Source organism: Rhynchophorus ferrugineus, unplaced genomic scaffold, assembly GCF_030347505.1.
Source record: "Rhynchophorus ferrugineus isolate W39M unplaced genomic scaffold, kcgeb_rfMv2 rfM6, whole genome shotgun sequence".
Lineage (NCBI taxonomy): Eukaryota > Metazoa > Arthropoda > Insecta > Coleoptera > Curculionidae > Rhynchophorus > Rhynchophorus ferrugineus.
The window spans coordinates 10,376,832-10,394,355 of NW_027472585.1; the positions used below are offsets into that span (position 1 = coordinate 10,376,832).

The window sequence follows — 17,524 nt, forward strand, 5'->3', positions numbered from 1 at the left end:
AAGTTGCTTCACCCAAAATGCCATTCATATGCCCAAAATATAATTCACAAACTAATGATCCGACAGCTGTTAAATTTATACATGCATCTGTTGAGGATTAGAGCTAACTAAAAAATGGGTTATGGGTTTAATTCTAGTAGCGCCATCTATGTGTCAGGCCGGGGACCTGTATTCAATTGACCTATGTTATGTGTATGGTACCAAGATCAACCAACAATTATTGAATTGAATTTTTATTCAATCAGTTAATTTCGATATTTCGTGCTAGTAACGTACTGCTAAATCCTAGTGCAGTTTTGTGTACAGCTAGTAGTATCAATTTGAAAAATATCTTTTTCGTCAATGCTTCAGCTACTCATCTTGGTGTATCCATGTTAGTGGGCATGAAGCAACATTGAAAATATTAGTTTCAAGTTTCATTACCAATAATAATGCATCCAGCATTTCACATACCTTCTACTTTTCTAAAACCACCGGATGAATTAAAGGTGTCAAATGTCCCTCAGAAGTTTCCAATTTTTTTTAGACAATTTATTACCGATAATTTTACTAACGCTTAAAATGTCTCTACTTTGAGGACTCCCTAAAGGTCAACACACTTTTAGAAACGTTTCCTACCAGCCTTGAAACTTTACCAATGAAATAGCTTTAGATAGCGAGTGATGTTTTTTTACTCCTCTCCATTGAAATGGCAACACCATCTCATAGTTCGTGATGAACTCACTGACAACAAAGGCTCTATATAAAATGCAGCAAACACTGTTTTTGACAAGTTGAATTCGTCTTTTATCATCATAGCACTCCATGAATGAGCGTCATCGTCTCCTGTTCCTCTCAAGCACTTATAATATTTAAACACTACACTACTTTTTCCAATGCGTTAAGAAATGCACTTTGCGCGGAAGACTACACCTGCTCATGTGTTGCTCAAAGTCGATTGAACAGGAATATGTTTTAACAAAGAGCCCCTAACCCCAAATCAGGAAATTTTTTAAATAGACCCGGTATAACATTTTTTAAATGTTCTTGCATTATTGACCTCACATTAATGATTCAATCTTCAGTTTGTCCTCTTTTTTTTCATTAACTTATATATTACCTTCATAGTAGCAACATGTTTTAAGCAGTAGCAAAAAAGGGAACCAGTTCTTTTTCGGGATATAACTGAAATACAAAGGTGCATGATCAACAGACACAAATTACCAACTTTCCTGTAATGTTGTGTGTTTTTTTTATTATTATATTGTGTTATGGTTTATCATGATTAACTAGATTCTTTATAATCAATCATTATGGCTTAATCCTCATATCAGCATGCTTCTTATTTATTATTATTAAGGAAGAGACAATAAAAAAAATTAAATTATGCATAATCATTTTATTATTCTTCAGTCACAAATAAATACCTATACAAAGTAGCTGTATAATGACAAGCGATGGCAGAGTTGCTAACGCAACGCCTTGTAAAGATTTTTGTTAGCCCGAACAGACAGGCCATCGGGTTTATAAAAAACGGGGTTTCGAAAAGATATATGTATATATGACAACAATCAATGTACATGAATAACAAATAATAATAAAAATTTTATAATAACAAAGCTTCATAGAGCAATGGCATCACAACTGTAGAATAGAGTAATTCTAAACATACTAAACACATGAAAAATTACTTATAAAAACCGTTCTGCCATACCGTCTTATCAAAATCAACACTAAGGAAAAAAACTTGATTAAAAATGAAAATTACATACAAAATGTTACAAAGCATATCTTACAAGAACATAACACTGATGAAAATTGCAAATAAAACAATATTATAGGAGAGAGAATGGTCAGATGTAAATTGAGAAAAATGCCAAAGTTGTTTAAAAGGTCGAACAAAAAAAACTTACACTAGTAAATAAAATAGGTACAAACGAGTTTTTTTCAGATCAACAAGAATTTCGATATAACCAACAAACATTTTAATAGCCTAACATTAATGAATAAAACTCGTATCGTAATAGTATGTAAGAATGGATGTTTGCTGGTAATAAATGAATTACCAATCAATGAGATGTTTTCCTCAAAATAATTAAACAAAAGACCAGAAAAACACACATCCTTACATTAAATTGATAGAAAAATACCCGATCCGCAATTTACATCCAACGAATCACTCTGCAACATCACCATAATCCGAAATAACCTCCACGATATTTTGTTCAGATTACTCACACGACACTCACACACGCAACATTGCTCAGCTTAGGACGCAGTAACTCAACGATTCGACGTTTTTATCGGCATGTCAGTCTATGCGCTCGTCTGATTTTGGGGGCGGAGAATCCAGAACGTATATTTTTAAAGCACGTTCCTTTCCTGGTGAATAGTTTTTAATGTTCGGCCTACCTAATCGGGCATCCTCCCTCTTTTTGATCTCATTTTTCTCTTCAAGTGTTAATTCCTTCTCAACCTCTTCATTGTGTCTAAATATTCGGAATAAAAAATAAATCAAAATTATAAAATACTAATTAACTTCATATTATATGTTGTAAAAATGTTCTATAATGGGATTATATTCACTAAGTAATCAATAATTGTGTGCGAAATATAAACAAATTTCTTTTTGTAATTTGTAAACTCGGTGGCCTAGATCCGGCTAAATTTGAGCGATAGCCTAAGTTATCTTGACTTTAAAGGCATCGCTCGATTCCGTCTCATAACTAATACCTTTATATCCAATTCACCTACCTCTACTATAAATAACCACACACTCAAATCGTTCATGTATATAGACACAATCACGTCTATATTACTCAAATCAGTCAAAAGAAATCAATTATAATCGTTGTAACACTTTTTTTTCTAAAAACTACAGATATGTGATGCCGCTAATCCAAAATCCGCATCTTTATAGTAACTGTAGATCTCTTGGACTTGTCTTCTAAATTCTCCAAAGCCCAGTTAAAAAACCTAACAGTGTCGTTTACGGTTATAAGCTCTGGCTTGAAACTTGTACGAGTGCAGACTTAAGTTTCAATACAAAATTGGGTGCCAAAAGTTCAAGTCTGCGAAAGACCGAGTTTTGGTATACGACGGATAATTTACTGTATATATATGTTTGTTCTGCTCATAATAACAGATAGCGACGATATGGCGTTCTTTGACATTAGATATTATTAACTGAAGTCAAACGACAACTGAAGATCAAAGGGTCGACTTCGTCAAAGAATGATCCGATTTGCACGAAAGTATAATCAACTGGGGAGTAAAATTTTTTCATTTGGACATGCTGCTCAATCGTCAACTTACCATGATGATTTAGCATTAATGACTGAACAGTAAAGTTAAATAAATGTTCCTAAAACAATATGGACGCCACAGGCAACTAACATCGACCCGTCCCAATTAAAAACCCTGTATATATGAGCTACATAAATTCAAAATAATTTGCTTACTTGTAGAAGAACATGCATCCATCTTCAACATTTATTGGCCACTGATCTAAACTTTTTGCTTTGGGATTCCATTCCAGATAGTGAATATCTAACAAGTGCGTATCATAGGGAAAATTGCCCTTTACATAGGCTACATCTAAATTAATTAATGGGATACCCGACACCTCTGACACTTTCAACCTGAGATTGTCCATTGTTAAAACATCTAGTATAGCCTCTATAAATAAAAACACAAAACTGTCATTTTAATTCAGTGTAATGTAGAGATACTAACCTTGGAAGCGCCCCAAGGTTAATGTGGAAGGATGCCATCTTCTTAAAAAAACCACAGTCTGATTATTAGACGTAACAGTCTCAGGTTCTGTTAATTCTTGTAGATATAATTCAAGGTTTAATGGCAATATAACGTCGTCCCCAAATTTTTGGTCATCTAAATATACTTTTTTTGGCTAAAACATATAAAACTGAAATGAGTAAAACTATTTTGTGTTAATAGCGGATACCTTTTTAAAGTGCTTTTCCCTTAACCTGCATCTATTATATGGTATATCCAGATGCTTATCTCTTTTAGCATGTTGAAGAATGTCTTTCTTTATTGCCGCCATAGTTTGGTGCTTCCTAACAACATGCTCGAAAAGCAAATTATTTGGTTCCATATTGTCTTGTTTCAGATGATATATCTAAAAGACACAAAAATATAATTAAGTTAAAGAAATTAATAATCAATACCTTGCATAGGTGTTCGTCTTCTCCTAAAACTCTACCAAGCTTGATTAATATCCTGTCTCCTTCCTTAAAAGACCTCATGGTCTCCATAAGCCTAGTCAGCTCATAGTCCATAAGCAGGTGTTGTTTGTACAGTTTAAAATATTTGGACGGCACTCCCAAGAATTTTTCCAAGTTTTTATTCAGCGCTTCCAAAGTGAGTCTTTTATCTATTAAAAACTGAACATCACATTAATATATAATCCGTTTAATATCAAAATTCCATGAATTCTTACTTTGAATACACAGTAATCGTATTCATCTTGCAAAGTAATACGGTCAGGTGCTCCACATGTCATCTAAAATTAAAACAAATAAACATTAACAATAATAAACAAAAAAAGTATTTGAGTATTTGAGAGAAAGAAATTTCACCTTAAATGTTAAATTCTGCAAAGATTTTAACAATAATTTCTGGGATTCTAAATCGTTCTCAGTATCATCCCAGCTCATATCATTGGGCTTTCCCATAATGTCATAGTTGTAAGTATCTCGACATGGATCTGATGGTGATGTCATATGTTGATCAGCCGGTGAAGCAGAACTACTTGATAGATGGGCTACACATTCAGCTGATAAAAATAATTATGTTTATGAATAAATACGCAAAAGTGTTTTTTCCTACTTGGAGCATCTCCCACGAGAGTCCGATCACTATCGCTAAGGCTACTATCCTCACTGTTACTCTGGTCGTAACCATCACCGCAAGTTCCTGCTGTTCCGGGTTGCGGTGACACTCTCAATGCGGGCGAACTCGACCCCCGTTCACTAACTTGGTCATTTTTATCAATATTTTGGTTCAAATCCAATGATGGTATTGCCAATGACTCTAATAATCCTAAAAATTTCTTATAATGTTAAGTCTGGGAATTATCAGCGTAGTTTATTAACATTTATGCGTCATAAAATAACATTTCACTCACCATTACTACCGTTTTAATTTAAAGTCTCAGAGAAAATAGAGATTTAACTGTATAGCCAATTTTAGAGAAATATCTCGCAACGTCCAACATATAGATGTCACTACTTTGAACTTATTACTTGTTTAAATCGCTATGCTAAGAGCCATAATGGCATTTAATTGACTCATCTTGTTTCTACGGTACGTTTATTTCTAGTTTGGATGCCATTTTTAGTCTACCTTACGTAGCGTAGAGAGTTTAGTTCTTTATATGGTTTAGTGATTAAATTATTAGTCACTAGTACAATATAAGTATAATGCATCCTCGATATAGGAAGTGTTGCATACCCAGATGAACAGATAGCAAAGAAATGCAGCATTTTGAAGAAATATCTTCTATGTTTAAAAAATGGGTTGATATTAAAAAACTGAGGGATAATATGAAAAAAATTTACAAAGAGTAAGTTTATTTATATTAATATAATTATTCAAATATTTATTTTTTAATTTAAGAAATGAATCCACTTTTGACAGAAGCCAGAAGGAGATATCTTATTCTTGGATCAGCTATTTAATACTCGATCAACTATTTGAATGCAAACCTTTTAAGCCGTAAGTTCAATACATGTGGAATTTAAGTGCAAAGCGATTCGGTAACTAAGGCATTATTCTATTACCCAACAAATTTGTCAAAGTCCCATCAATTAAAAATTTAATAAGTACTTTGAGGGGATTCATTTCTTCAAAGAAAAATATTTTGAATAAGAATAAATATATTAGTTTAAGGCTATTTGGCCAAGATAGTATTAGGAATAATATAATAATAGTTATAGGAATTTTTTTGGGTCTATTAAAGCTCATGGATTCAGAAATATACGTCATTCGCATTTAGAAAATTGCGAAGACGATTAAGTGCTTTAGATATTCACCCGTCACGGATATATTTATTTTTATATTATATTTTATAGATGTTTTTATATTATATTTACATATTACAGATAAATTTACATTTTATTTGTATATTTATTTTTACATTTTCATTTAATTTTATTTAATACATTTTTTTCGAAAATTAAATTGCTTTTTATTTAAACTTCGTTGGTCAATAAAACATAACATCAGGGCTGTCACGTGCCGCACCTGCCTGACAAACTTTATCAAGGAACCAATCAAATGTTTTCACAACAAAATGTTTTCCTAACAGGTGCCTATAATGGAGATTTAAACTCACCTATCATATTACTTGCTTATGCGATACCCCATCTAGATATTGGACATAACGAAACTTTTTTCCAGAGACCCCTATTGAGTTTTCTCTATGTTCATAGTACACAAACACTGAAATAACTCTCGACATTCATTACTTCTCATGTTTGATTTGGGGGGATATGCTACCAAGACTTATCGAACACTTGTAGAAGCTTGATAATATGTCTCATCATATTTCAAAAATAGATTATGGTCTCAATGACTTAAAAATGGTAAATCTGATGAAAATGATCGAGTACGTCTAAATCATTAAACAAACCAAGCTCAAACGATTAACGAACTCGCTAATGGGAACGAAAAACAGGCAAAAAAATTTGTGTGACTTGTATGATTAGAGAGTATCAGTCTGATTGATTCATCATCGTTGTATCCTTGATCCTGAGACAATAATTTCTGTAGCATATTGATAAAGGTACGATAACCCGAAACATAAATATAATTTGTCTAGGCAACCAAAGCGGAATATCCCCTATCACAATTCATACTCGACATTTCATTGTATAAAAGTGAAACCATATACTTCAGTGTTATCATATACCGACCGATCAGATTTAAAATAAACACACACAAGTACATTTTGTATAGTATACCTTCATCTGTCACCGGCCAAGTTAAGGTCATTGCTATAACATGACTATATCTCTCGGCAGCTTTTTTGAAATCATCTATGTGTTTTTCTAAATTATCCAGATCAGTATTGTCGACTGCAGTAACATAAAGTTTGTAATCAGAAAAGTTTGGATCAAACTGTATTATCTCAGTATCGTCTTTAAAATACTTTTGCTCATTGGTATATGATTGCAAAATTACCTAAACAATGCCGAAAAACAATTAGTGCAAGCTCAATGCTAATTATCAAACGCATTTACCATAATATTAAGTGAATTTAAAGATAATGCCTGTCTAAGCTGTTGTTTCACATCTGCAACTGTATGTCCAACATCGACTCTGACAGTTTTAGGCTCGCCTATATCTTCACTTTCTAGATAAATAGGATATGCACTCATATTTATTCCGCCTTTTTTGTATTCCTTCCAAGGCTCGCCTGAAAGAAAGACAATGCACTTCGTGTTTATTTTTCCCAAATACCATCTTACCTGCTTCTCTGATTTCTAACATAAAATCTGAATAAAATAGATCGTAGGATTGTATTATGTCATGAAATCTGATATCATCCGATTCAAAGCTGCAATCGATGCATTTATTTTTTGAATTGTAAGCTACTATACGACAGTCCTTCTGATCGACCACGCCGCTTAGTTTAAAACGATTATAAGCATGCTGGGCCACATCCGATAAAGTTGAATCGGAATATGTCTGTGAAGAAAAAAAACAGCGTCACTCGCAATATTTTTGTAAATATGCAAGGAAATGTACGGATTCCCACTTGATCACTTTTGATGACCAAAATCATCAAGTTAAAGATTTAACTACAAGGTTTCTCAAAAGAATGTTTACATTTACTCTATACATTTTTTTAAAAGGTTAGCTGTGTATAAAAAAAAATTATTAGTAATTAAAGTGCACATTTTGAAAATGTATTTATTCATCACCCATCAAGTCAAACAGTAAAATGTATGACAGCTCGGATGCTGCATTTATGTTTATCAGCATGTCTTGTTAAAACAAGATGTTGCTTTACGTTAAGTTAAAGAACTCTTTAGTGAACAAAGTCATCCATTAAATAAATCCCGGACTGATCGCTTCTGCAGAGGATTTATATTTTCTGCACCAATAGAATTGTATAAGGGTGCGGCTTCAGATCTTGTTGCAAAATTTGGTGTAACAATAATCTATTGAGATCATCCTAAACAGACTAATTAGCACTTTCTACCATTCTCAATGATCAAATATTTAAATATAAACAAATTTAAAACCATTCGGCAATCCGCAATATTAATTATGTTTAATATGCAAGTGGAGTATGAAGTATTAATACTCACTGGTATAGTAATATCCAGTGGAAAATTCAAGTTAGGACCGGTACGCCACACAATGACCTTAATGGTTTCATCTTGTTTTTGCCTACTGATATTGTCTTCCTCTTCCTTTTGTCGCATATTCTGTAATAATTTCTGAATGTGATCAGGAAAATCATTAATACCCATGGCCCGTGTGTTTCGTTCCTAAATGTAGAAAACAATTAATACACATTTTAGACATTACCGATAATTCTAACTTTGTCTATTTGTCTGTACATCAGCATATATGCATTCGTGCTCGAGCTGAAAGCACCAGAGTAATAAGTTCTTTGCGGGCCGCCGCCATATGTCTTTCGGATGTCGTCATCGGTTATCTGCAAATAAGTTAAAAATATGGTAGAAGTGAAATGGAAATTTACAATCATTGAGAAAAAGGCATGACGATTGATTCTGAATAAAGAGCCGTTTTTATTAACCTTCCAATGAACAATTTAACCAAACATGTTGGAACAATACCAATTATAATAAATGCCTAGATAGTACAGAAACTAACAGAAATTATTGATTATGTTAATTTTTTTCTTTTCCTGTCAATTTACTTGTTTTTTGTCGTTTTTTTTTTTATTTAATATGTTTTCTCAGAATCTCTTTTACAGGTAAATTTTATACTTATAATTTACTCATTCTTAAATAAACACAAACGTTTTTATCTCATATTAATTCTAAAGATCTAATACTAGCTAAAAACTGACTTTTTCCGTTTTAATTCATTCAATCCTTACATGAAACACAAAGTACTTTTTCATTTTTATCTATAGAAGGATTAAATCAAAATAAAATGAAATATAGTAATAGAATACTTACAGGGCTGACACTTTGATCGTTGAAACAAAACCATAGATTCTTGTCAAAATCTTTAATGTAAGCATAGTAGTGACCACCAGACGCACTTCCTGAATGTATCATAATACTGAATAGCTCGTAAACATAAGGCCCCTTTGCTTCGTTTTCATGGTGATTAGTACCAGAACTTACATCGATACCTAGAAATCAATAATTACCGAATCCAATGTTAATAGTAAAAAATTAATTAACAAACCTTCATCGCTGTCAGCACAATTATCATCCTGCCCATTTACTGTTGACGATAAATCAGTACCCTGGCAACTTTCATCGTCTGCTGAACCTGAATCGGTTGTACTACAATCATCGCATTTGGCGGTTGTTTCGCCATCTGCGGTTTCATGCTCATTTTTCTTAACTGGTATAAAGGTATTTAAATTTAATACTTCCGGAAAAACGACCCTCAAAAAAAAATAGATACAGATATAGATGTATTAAATAATAAGAATGAAAAACTTAAAAGAAATATATAACATCCAAAAGAATTGATTGTAGCAATTAACAGAAAAGAACCAATGAGATGATAATATTCGATCTAACCATTAAAAAAAAATTAAAATAATTCTATAAAATAGCCATAATAAAGCTTACATTACATTTATTCAACACATCCCTTAAACTGGGATATGCACCTGCGCATAAGGAAGTACCACAAGCGATTATGATACCAAAGCCTAGTAAACGGCTAAATGATGTTAAATTTTACAGATCTATGAACGTCTGTAGTTATATTAGTGACACGTAAATATGTCAGGGGCACAGATAATTTGGTCTCTTGGGCCTGTATTGTATATCTTCAGCAATATGAAAATATAAATATTTCAATATAAAAATACATTTGTATCAGCACTTGTACTGATGTATATAAATGTTAGTATAATATAAGCGCTAAAACAGCAAACATAAAATTGGAAGGCTCTCACCCTCGCAATATTACACCATATAAGTGACTGGAATATTTTGGTATCTTCAAGAGATTAAAAGACTAACTGCCTATTAGTAAGAAAAATAACATGTCAACCAGCAATTATATGTTCAGAAATATCTATCATATAAAAAGGCAACATTTGGTCTAAACAAGGTCTCAACAAATCTCTAAACAACATATCCGCCAAAAGGTAATAGTCAGAGGCTACATATAAAAAATATATAAGCCTTATGGAAACAAAGTATCAACAATATGTCAGCCAGAAGATAACAAAGAAGTAGTATAGTTTTAGTATATATATATATATATATATATATATATATATATATATATATATATATATATATATGTATATATGTATACTTGTTACTACCAACCTTCGCCTTAGCAAGAGCACTTCCCCTTTTCTAACGAAAAATCTAACATCAGAAGTGGGGATGAAGATCCCTGTGCTTAATGTTTAATTTAAAATAAATCCATTATCTGTTTCTGACTCTAACTATCTAATGGTTTCGGCGTTTTTAGTCAGAGTAATAATAAGCAGCAATTTGAAATTTATTAAAACAAACAAAACGCCAATCAACGTTTGCCAGCTTATAACCTGTAACTATTATCACTAATACTTTGAAAAATTCTGCAGAGGCGAATTTTGTAGGCTGATTCAGTTACATGGTCTAACATATCAGACAGCATTATATCTGTTTTTAACTAGAATAAAATGAGGACAAAAATACGCTCTGATTTTGAAACGAATTTACAAATTGCGATAGGCAATACAATCGACATCGTGATGACGTGTGTTCACTGTTATTTTGAATAGACTATATATGACATACTATCAATAAATGCACTTTGGTAATACAACAAAATCTTGCATGTAGACCTAGAAAGTAAAAAAAAGTGAAAATTGAAATACTTACTTGTCATTTAATTTTATACGGTGCATGCTATTATAGTCAAAATCAAATCTCTTTAGATGTAATGTGAGTAAATATGGAAACTTGGTAAATTTTAGACCTTTATGAGCATCACACTTTTTATTACATTTTTCACAAAAATATTGATTGTTCCCATCCAAAGTTTCTGGCTGGACAAATGCTCTTAAGGCTTCCTCAACACTATTATATGCAACCTGAAAACTTGGTTTATTATGCCACAAATATTTTTTGTAATATCGTAACACTTACAGTACTACCAAAAGGTCTGACTGGTAAAGGTATATCTAAGAAAGAATCCTTGCGCGATTTCTCTGTGCCACAATCCAGACACTTTACATAATCTAACATTTTACCTTCATATAAATCATTAATAAGGTTTGCTTGTTTAGTATCTTTGAATTTCTGTTCTAAAGCATCAAACATAACCCTACAAAGTTCTTGCACATCATGTTGATGCCAAGCATCACTTCCTACAATTATCTATCAGTATAAACCTCACAATGAATAAAAATGATTACCTTGCCACCCAAAGCTGGTAGTTAAGTCAGTAGTTTCCACTGCAGGCTTGGAAGATGTCTGCAAATTTAAAAATAATTTTTGCAGCTGATATGGTATTGAACGTGTTTCATGAGCTCCATCAAATTCCCAATTATAAAGAGCATTCCGAAATTCAGGTGTCATATATAGAGTTTGTATCATACTATTCAAATAACATGTCATAGCTTGATTAACTAATCCAACATAGCTTGGTGATTCAGCTTAAATTAATACCCACATTTAAAAAAAAAGGAAATACATAATACTTAGGTGTATTATAAGATAAAACTCATTTTCTTACTTATGATTGGTTCCAACTGAGTAGCTTTTCTCCTTCCCAAGTTTGTAAATGATACTGGTTCACACCTGGGTAACAAACAATCTTCATTGGCAAATACAATAGTGGGACTGGCTGAAGCACCCAATGATAAATCATCTTCAGATGCCAGATCTGGTACACATAAAGACATATTCTTGTATTTGACGTGGTTTACAATCAGCTCACTAGATTCTGTTACAGGATAAAAATCCAGTAAGAGTTTGTCCTTCATTTCACTCAAATTTGTCTAAAAGGTGTAGAAATAACATGTTATTCAGGATAATTATATTCTCTAAACTAAAATAACATTTAGAAAAAATAGAAAATTATTAGAATAAATATTCAAATAATAGTACACACTCTCTTCCTGTTAGTGATCAATATATTTTTTTTGATTTCTCAAAAATAATTTAGCTTTTGTTAGGATCTACAATAAATCCAATATATTCTCAAATTTTCTCCATTAAATTATTTTGTTTTGTGCTTCAAAACACCAAAAAGCTAAATATTTATACTTATGAAAATAAAGTTTTCACAATTGTCACCAATACTTACAATATCTATATCATCACTTTTAAAACATATATCAATTTCATCTGGTTGGTACCCAATTACTTCTGCAATTCCCTTGTAAACATCATCTATATGTGTGTTATGCCGTATTGTAATAAAACTTTGGGTAAGCTGATTTTGAGCAGAATCATAGACTGAAAATTTTAGTGATGCTTCCGCATCTGGATCCAACAATGCCATTTCCTTCAAAGATAACAAGAGCATTAAGTTGTAGAGAGTTAATATAAATATAAACAGTCTAATTAAAAAGGTATCTAGCAGGAATCAATGTACATAAATAAATATAGACCTACAGCTCATTAACCTTTAGTACTGCCAATATAAAATGTGTTTTGACTCATTGAGTTTAAATATATATATATATATATATATATATATATATATATATATATATATATATATATATATGCATACATTTTCCTGAACATTCATGTATGAATTTACATGTTTTTATACAATACAATAAAAAATATATCATTAAGTTGTTAAAGAGAAAATTGTTCTTTCTACTCAAGTCAGAAAACACCAAAATGTTTTTGGCTTCAATCCAGAAGATAATTTTAGCAGAATATGCTAATTTATACATTCTTTTTTTAGTAATATGCAAAATATGTATTTCACTTACCAAATTAGATGTTAAACAAATCTTCTTAAGTGTTTTTTATTTCTATTAACAAATATACTAAAACGGTGCCTAAAAACAAATCAACTTTTTAAAAATTAAGCAACGATGGTATACGATTAGAAACATATTACAATACGAAAGCCAAATATAAGGGAATATTACAGAATATATTTTTTATATATAAATATGACAGAATTACTACCTATTTGAGATTAAAAAAAGTTTACGTCACTCACTGAACTAAAATAGATAATATAGAAAAATATCCTTACAAATTAAGAATATAGATTTTCTCTAATATGTATCTTAACACAATAAATAACAATTTCTTGAACATAGAGATAAAATATCTTTTTATATTTCTTACCGGAGATACTTGACATGTGCTAAAAGTCAGTATACGCCATTTTCCATCAAGTGTCAACTATTAGATGTTGCCGGTGTTATTAATTGATAAACAATATCAGATAATAAACTATTGTCTATTTTAATTATAACTATTTATATTTATATGTAAGAATTATTATTTAATGATAAAATAATAATAATATTAAGAATGTCAATTTAATATTATAATAATATATAGATCTTTACAATTCAATAATCAAACATTATCATAAAAATATATATTAGAGGATTATAAAACAAACGGTTAAAGTAATGTGAAAAAAAGGTAGAAAATATTATAGATATAACTTAAAACTATGCGTTTAGTATGATTAATACACCAACCATAAAAAAGGGAGGGAATTTTTAAATCGGATTTTGACAGCATTGACAGTAACAGTTGTTATATTTTAAGTTTTTAGTTGTAACGGTTGCATTCACTAAAATTGTTATAATCCAAATATTCATTAATAAAGCATTAAAATAGTAAACCAAAATATGGAAAATAAACAAGTTGACAAAATTGATGCTGCTGAACTAGTAAAAAAGACTGTAATCAAAAAGAAACCGGTAGTGCGGCAAACTCTTACAAGTTATAAACGAATGCTTAAAGCAAATCCTCTACTACAATTAGAAGAAGCTGGTATAAAAGTTGATGACTTGTTTAAATCTAAAACAAGTCTACATTCTGTTTCGGGATCAGTAAGCTCAATATCAAAAACTAGTGGTCAGTTGGAAAAAAAAAATGTAAGTAACTTCAAAAGGCCTGAAATAAAATTGCAGAGTATTAAGAAACCATCAAATGATATATTAAACGTTAAAAAACCTATTATATCTGGTAACAAGCCGCCTGTTGCTAATAAAAAATTAATTAATAATCTTAATAAAAACAAAGAGAACTCAAGATATGTTCAAAACAAATTGCAACAAATTAATCCAAATAAATTTGTGGTCACATCAAAAATAAACTCATTCCGCACAACATCAAATACCAGCTCCAATCGTGTGAAAGAAGCCAAGCCTGTACAAATACACCAAAAAAATACATTAAGAAGATCATTATCATCAGATAATATACATAAGGAAAAAAATAATTTACTTACTCAGTCTGTTTCCAACAAGAAGCTAAACCACACATGTTCACAAGACAATTTACTAGGAATTCCACAAAATAAGCATAAATACTTTTCACCAATTATGGAGGAAAAGAGTTTACGCAAATCCTTTGTATTTAAAACACCATCAGCACATGAGCGTCGAAGTGTATATCTATATACCCCTAAATCTACACCAAGACCAACAGCATATTTACATGCTTCCACACCTTTTCTAACAGATAAATACGGACTACAAGAAAGATTAAATCGCTGGCTAAAATCAAGAGGAAAAAAGTTATCATCCTACCAGCATTTAAATTGCTTTGGTTTTGATAACACCAATAAGATTTCGCCAACACTGGAACAGACTGAAGAAAACAAAGAAAATATTGATATTCTAACAGAAAAATATGGAAGTTACGAAAATCTGAATATAAATGTACCGCAGAAGGAGAATTCTAAATCAGAAAAACATGTGTCTAACACAGACTTGAACAAAATTTCTAAGGAAGCATTAATAGAATTACAAAATCTTGTACATGAGGTAATGATTTTCATCTTTTACAATTATTTCAATAACTACTTTACTTTTTTAAGGATTATCCTACGCTGCAGTGTATGGGTTGGCTGGAACTTATAAGAGATAGATATAAACAAATAGTTGAAGAGCCAGAATATTGGGAATGTCGCGCAGTAATTGAACAATCAGCTGGTAATGTAGGCAATGCTGTCGAATACTATAAAACAGCGATAATACAAGGCGCCGAAGTATGTTGGACTATTTATTAAGAACTTTTTCAATTAATCTTTATTTAATCTAGGTAAATAATGTCGAAAAGTCACTAGATGAATTATTGAAAAAATTCAGTTTATTAAATATTAGCCCAAATAAGTCCGAAGTTACCAAAATTGACAAAGCCAAAGAAAGGATAATAAAGGAAGCTAGAAATGTCTTTAAGTCAACTATCATACAATTTGCTATCCAAGAAAAAAGAATTAAGTAAGCAAATTTACATTTCCTACTTGTTAAAATTTTAAAATGCATTTTTGAAATAGTTCTATGCAAAGTTTTAATAAAGGGCATATTAGAAGTTGATTGATTTCTGCCGTCTGTTGAAATATACAATTTGAGAATTTATATCTTGAAAGTAACGTCACCCAAAATGTGTGGTCATTATAAAACGCATTTTAACCATAAAATGTTTTTGTGTATTTTTATTCTCAAGTTTTATCAAAATATCGATATTAAATAAATACCAATTTGAAGATATATGAAGGGGTTATCTAATACAATATAAATTAATGTTCTATCTTTTTTAGAAAGAGCACTTTGGAAGTGCCAAAAACACCCAAATTAATAGTTACACCTGTAAGAAGAAGCACAAGATTATCCAGATCTGGCTACGTATCCACACCAGGTGTAAAATTGTGTATGTCTCTAAAAGAAGTTGATAATATTGATAACATAGATGTTAGTTTTGAGAAAAACAAGGCTTTGTGCTAGAAAACCATTCAACAAAACTGTATTGTTTATAATTTTATTGTTATTGAAGCTTATTTAATATCTTTAACTAATTTTATGTTTGTATAGCTCTTATATTAACTAATGTATGTAACACTAAAAATATTATACAAATAAAAGCGTTTTTTCAATTTTTTTTAAATATTGTATATATTCATATCCTTGTATCTTATCAAGATATAAACAAACGATCTGAATAAATTATGAATTAATTGATCTGAACAATAATTTTAAATTTTTTAACCGAATTTATATGTATGCATTTCAAGCATTAAATCAATGACCTTTTCATCACTTTTCTCCTAAAACTATGACTTCATCAAATAATTTTCACACACCTCTTGACGGTTACCTAATTAAAAGTGGTAGTCAAACAATGCAAAGTCCGGGGTATGAGGTGGATTGGTCAAAACATCTCAGGTTTTGAGACATTAGTAAAGGCCCGTGTAGTATAGAGTCATAATAGGAGACAACGCCTTTATTGTTTCTTTATTCTACTCTTATCAATAGTAACGAGCTTAATTGTTGGCTTGGCTAGGTTCGAACAGCTCATGATGAATAATTTCACGTCACATCACTGTGATCCACTTTTGCTCCCATCTAATAATTCTTTCCAAAAATAAGTGGATTTTATTTAGGCGATTCTCAAATGGAAATTTGATCTATTCAATCTTTCACCATTAATTCATGTAAAATCCATTATCGAGTTTTTTGGTAATAAGTTTATTATTAGGAAAAATGGATTTTTTTTCTCTACCTTTCAAAACTTCCATAAGCCCAGTTTTTATTATCAATGAAAAAGCTTTGTATTGAAGTAAGGAATTTACGAACAGGACAACGTGTGAAAATATCACAGAATAAATTACAACAAATAGATCCTAAATACCAAATCAACTAAACAATATTGAAATGACAGAAAAACCCGGAATAATTATTAAATACGCCACTATTTGGAGATGGTAGAAACAAGTAAAACTCGTTCATTTCAAGATATACTGAAAAGTGAATCGGAATGTTAAAAACCAAAATTAAAAAAAGAATTTGGAAAATCGATCCATAATTGACGGAGAAATTGGCATACTTATATTAAAAAAATATATATACAGTCAAACATAGAGGCGTGCTGGGCTGGTTCGAGCCAATGATTTCGAAGCTGCTGCGTCAATATCTGACGCTGTACCAAACCATACAGTTCCTCTATGTACCAAACACTAGAGATATTGTCACAATTAAGTCACGTGATGTGCATTTTGGGCGACGGTGGACTTATTCAATTATACGATCATAACACCATAGGGATTGGCACTAGATTAAAACCCAAATGGTTACAGCACCAATAGTAGTTTACTGTTTGAGAAGTCAACATTCTCTCAGAATAGCTACAGATTAATAAATATA

General features: G+C 31.0%; 2 protein-coding genes across 5 annotated transcripts; one reads left to right on the forward strand and one right to left on the reverse strand.

Moving 5' to 3' along the window:
• Nucleotides 1-1,363: 1,363 nt before the first annotated feature.
• On the reverse strand, nucleotides 1,364-13,595 carry Usp47 (Ubiquitin specific protease 47). Of its 4 annotated transcripts, none has more exons than XM_076408927.1 (22): nucleotides 13,323-13,595; nucleotides 13,121-13,189; nucleotides 12,478-12,678; nucleotides 11,905-12,169; nucleotides 11,585-11,824; nucleotides 11,316-11,536; nucleotides 11,049-11,260; nucleotides 9,397-9,602; nucleotides 9,162-9,340; nucleotides 8,555-8,671; nucleotides 8,319-8,501; nucleotides 7,473-7,692; nucleotides 7,245-7,420; nucleotides 6,966-7,185; nucleotides 4,831-5,043; nucleotides 4,581-4,777; nucleotides 4,442-4,504; nucleotides 4,170-4,385; nucleotides 3,944-4,120; nucleotides 3,715-3,889; nucleotides 3,441-3,657; nucleotides 1,364-2,468 (listed from the first exon to the last, which is right to left on the reverse strand). In XM_076408927.1, exons 3-22 carry the CDS (start codon nucleotides 12,673-12,675, stop codon nucleotides 2,291-2,293), a joined length of 3,873 nt encoding a protein of 1,290 aa, XP_076265042.1. In that variant the 5' UTR covers nucleotides 12,676-12,678; nucleotides 13,121-13,189; nucleotides 13,323-13,595; the 3' UTR covers nucleotides 1,364-2,290. The 4 variants fall into 4 exon arrangements, with proteins under 4 accessions (XP_076265042.1, XP_076265041.1, XP_076265044.1 ...); XM_076408926.1 differs by having other exon boundaries at nucleotides 13,488-13,559; XM_076408929.1 differs by having other exon boundaries at nucleotides 13,357-13,503.
• Nucleotides 13,596-13,908: 313 nt separating this feature from the next.
• Nucleotides 13,909-16,268, forward strand: LOC143199144 (uncharacterized). Its single transcript, XM_076408930.1, has 4 exons — nucleotides 13,909-15,148; nucleotides 15,202-15,372; nucleotides 15,426-15,604; nucleotides 15,925-16,268. The coding sequence occupies exons 1-4, from the start codon at nucleotides 14,006-14,008 to the stop codon at nucleotides 16,106-16,108; spliced, it is 1,677 nt and encodes a 558-aa protein (XP_076265045.1). The 5' UTR covers nucleotides 13,909-14,005; the 3' UTR covers nucleotides 16,109-16,268.
• Nucleotides 16,269-17,524: the final 1,256 nt, after the last annotated feature.

Excerpts from the sequence above, each read along its gene's own strand:
- Usp47 (XM_076408927.1), bottom strand. The coding sequence starts at position 12,675 with ATGGCATTGTTGGATCCAGATGCGGAAGCATCACTAAAATTTTCAGTC. Across the intron at positions 5,044-6,965 it reads TTGGCCGGTGACAGATGAAG|GATTATTAGAGTCATTGGCA; the intron begins GTATACTATACA and ends AGAAATTTTTAG. Across the intron at positions 2,469-3,440 it reads GGATGCATGTTCTTCTACAA|ACACAATGAAGAGGTTGAGA; the intron begins GTAAGCAAATTA and ends CCGAATATTTAG.
- LOC143199144 (XM_076408930.1), top strand. The coding sequence starts at position 14,006 with ATGGAAAATAAACAAGTTGACAAAATTGATGCTGCTGAACTAGTAAAA. Across the intron at positions 15,149-15,201 it reads TACAAAATCTTGTACATGAG|GATTATCCTACGCTGCAGTG; the intron begins GTAATGATTTTC and ends TACTTTTTTAAG. Across the intron at positions 15,373-15,425 it reads CGATAATACAAGGCGCCGAA|GTAAATAATGTCGAAAAGTC; the intron begins GTATGTTGGACT and ends TATTTAATCTAG.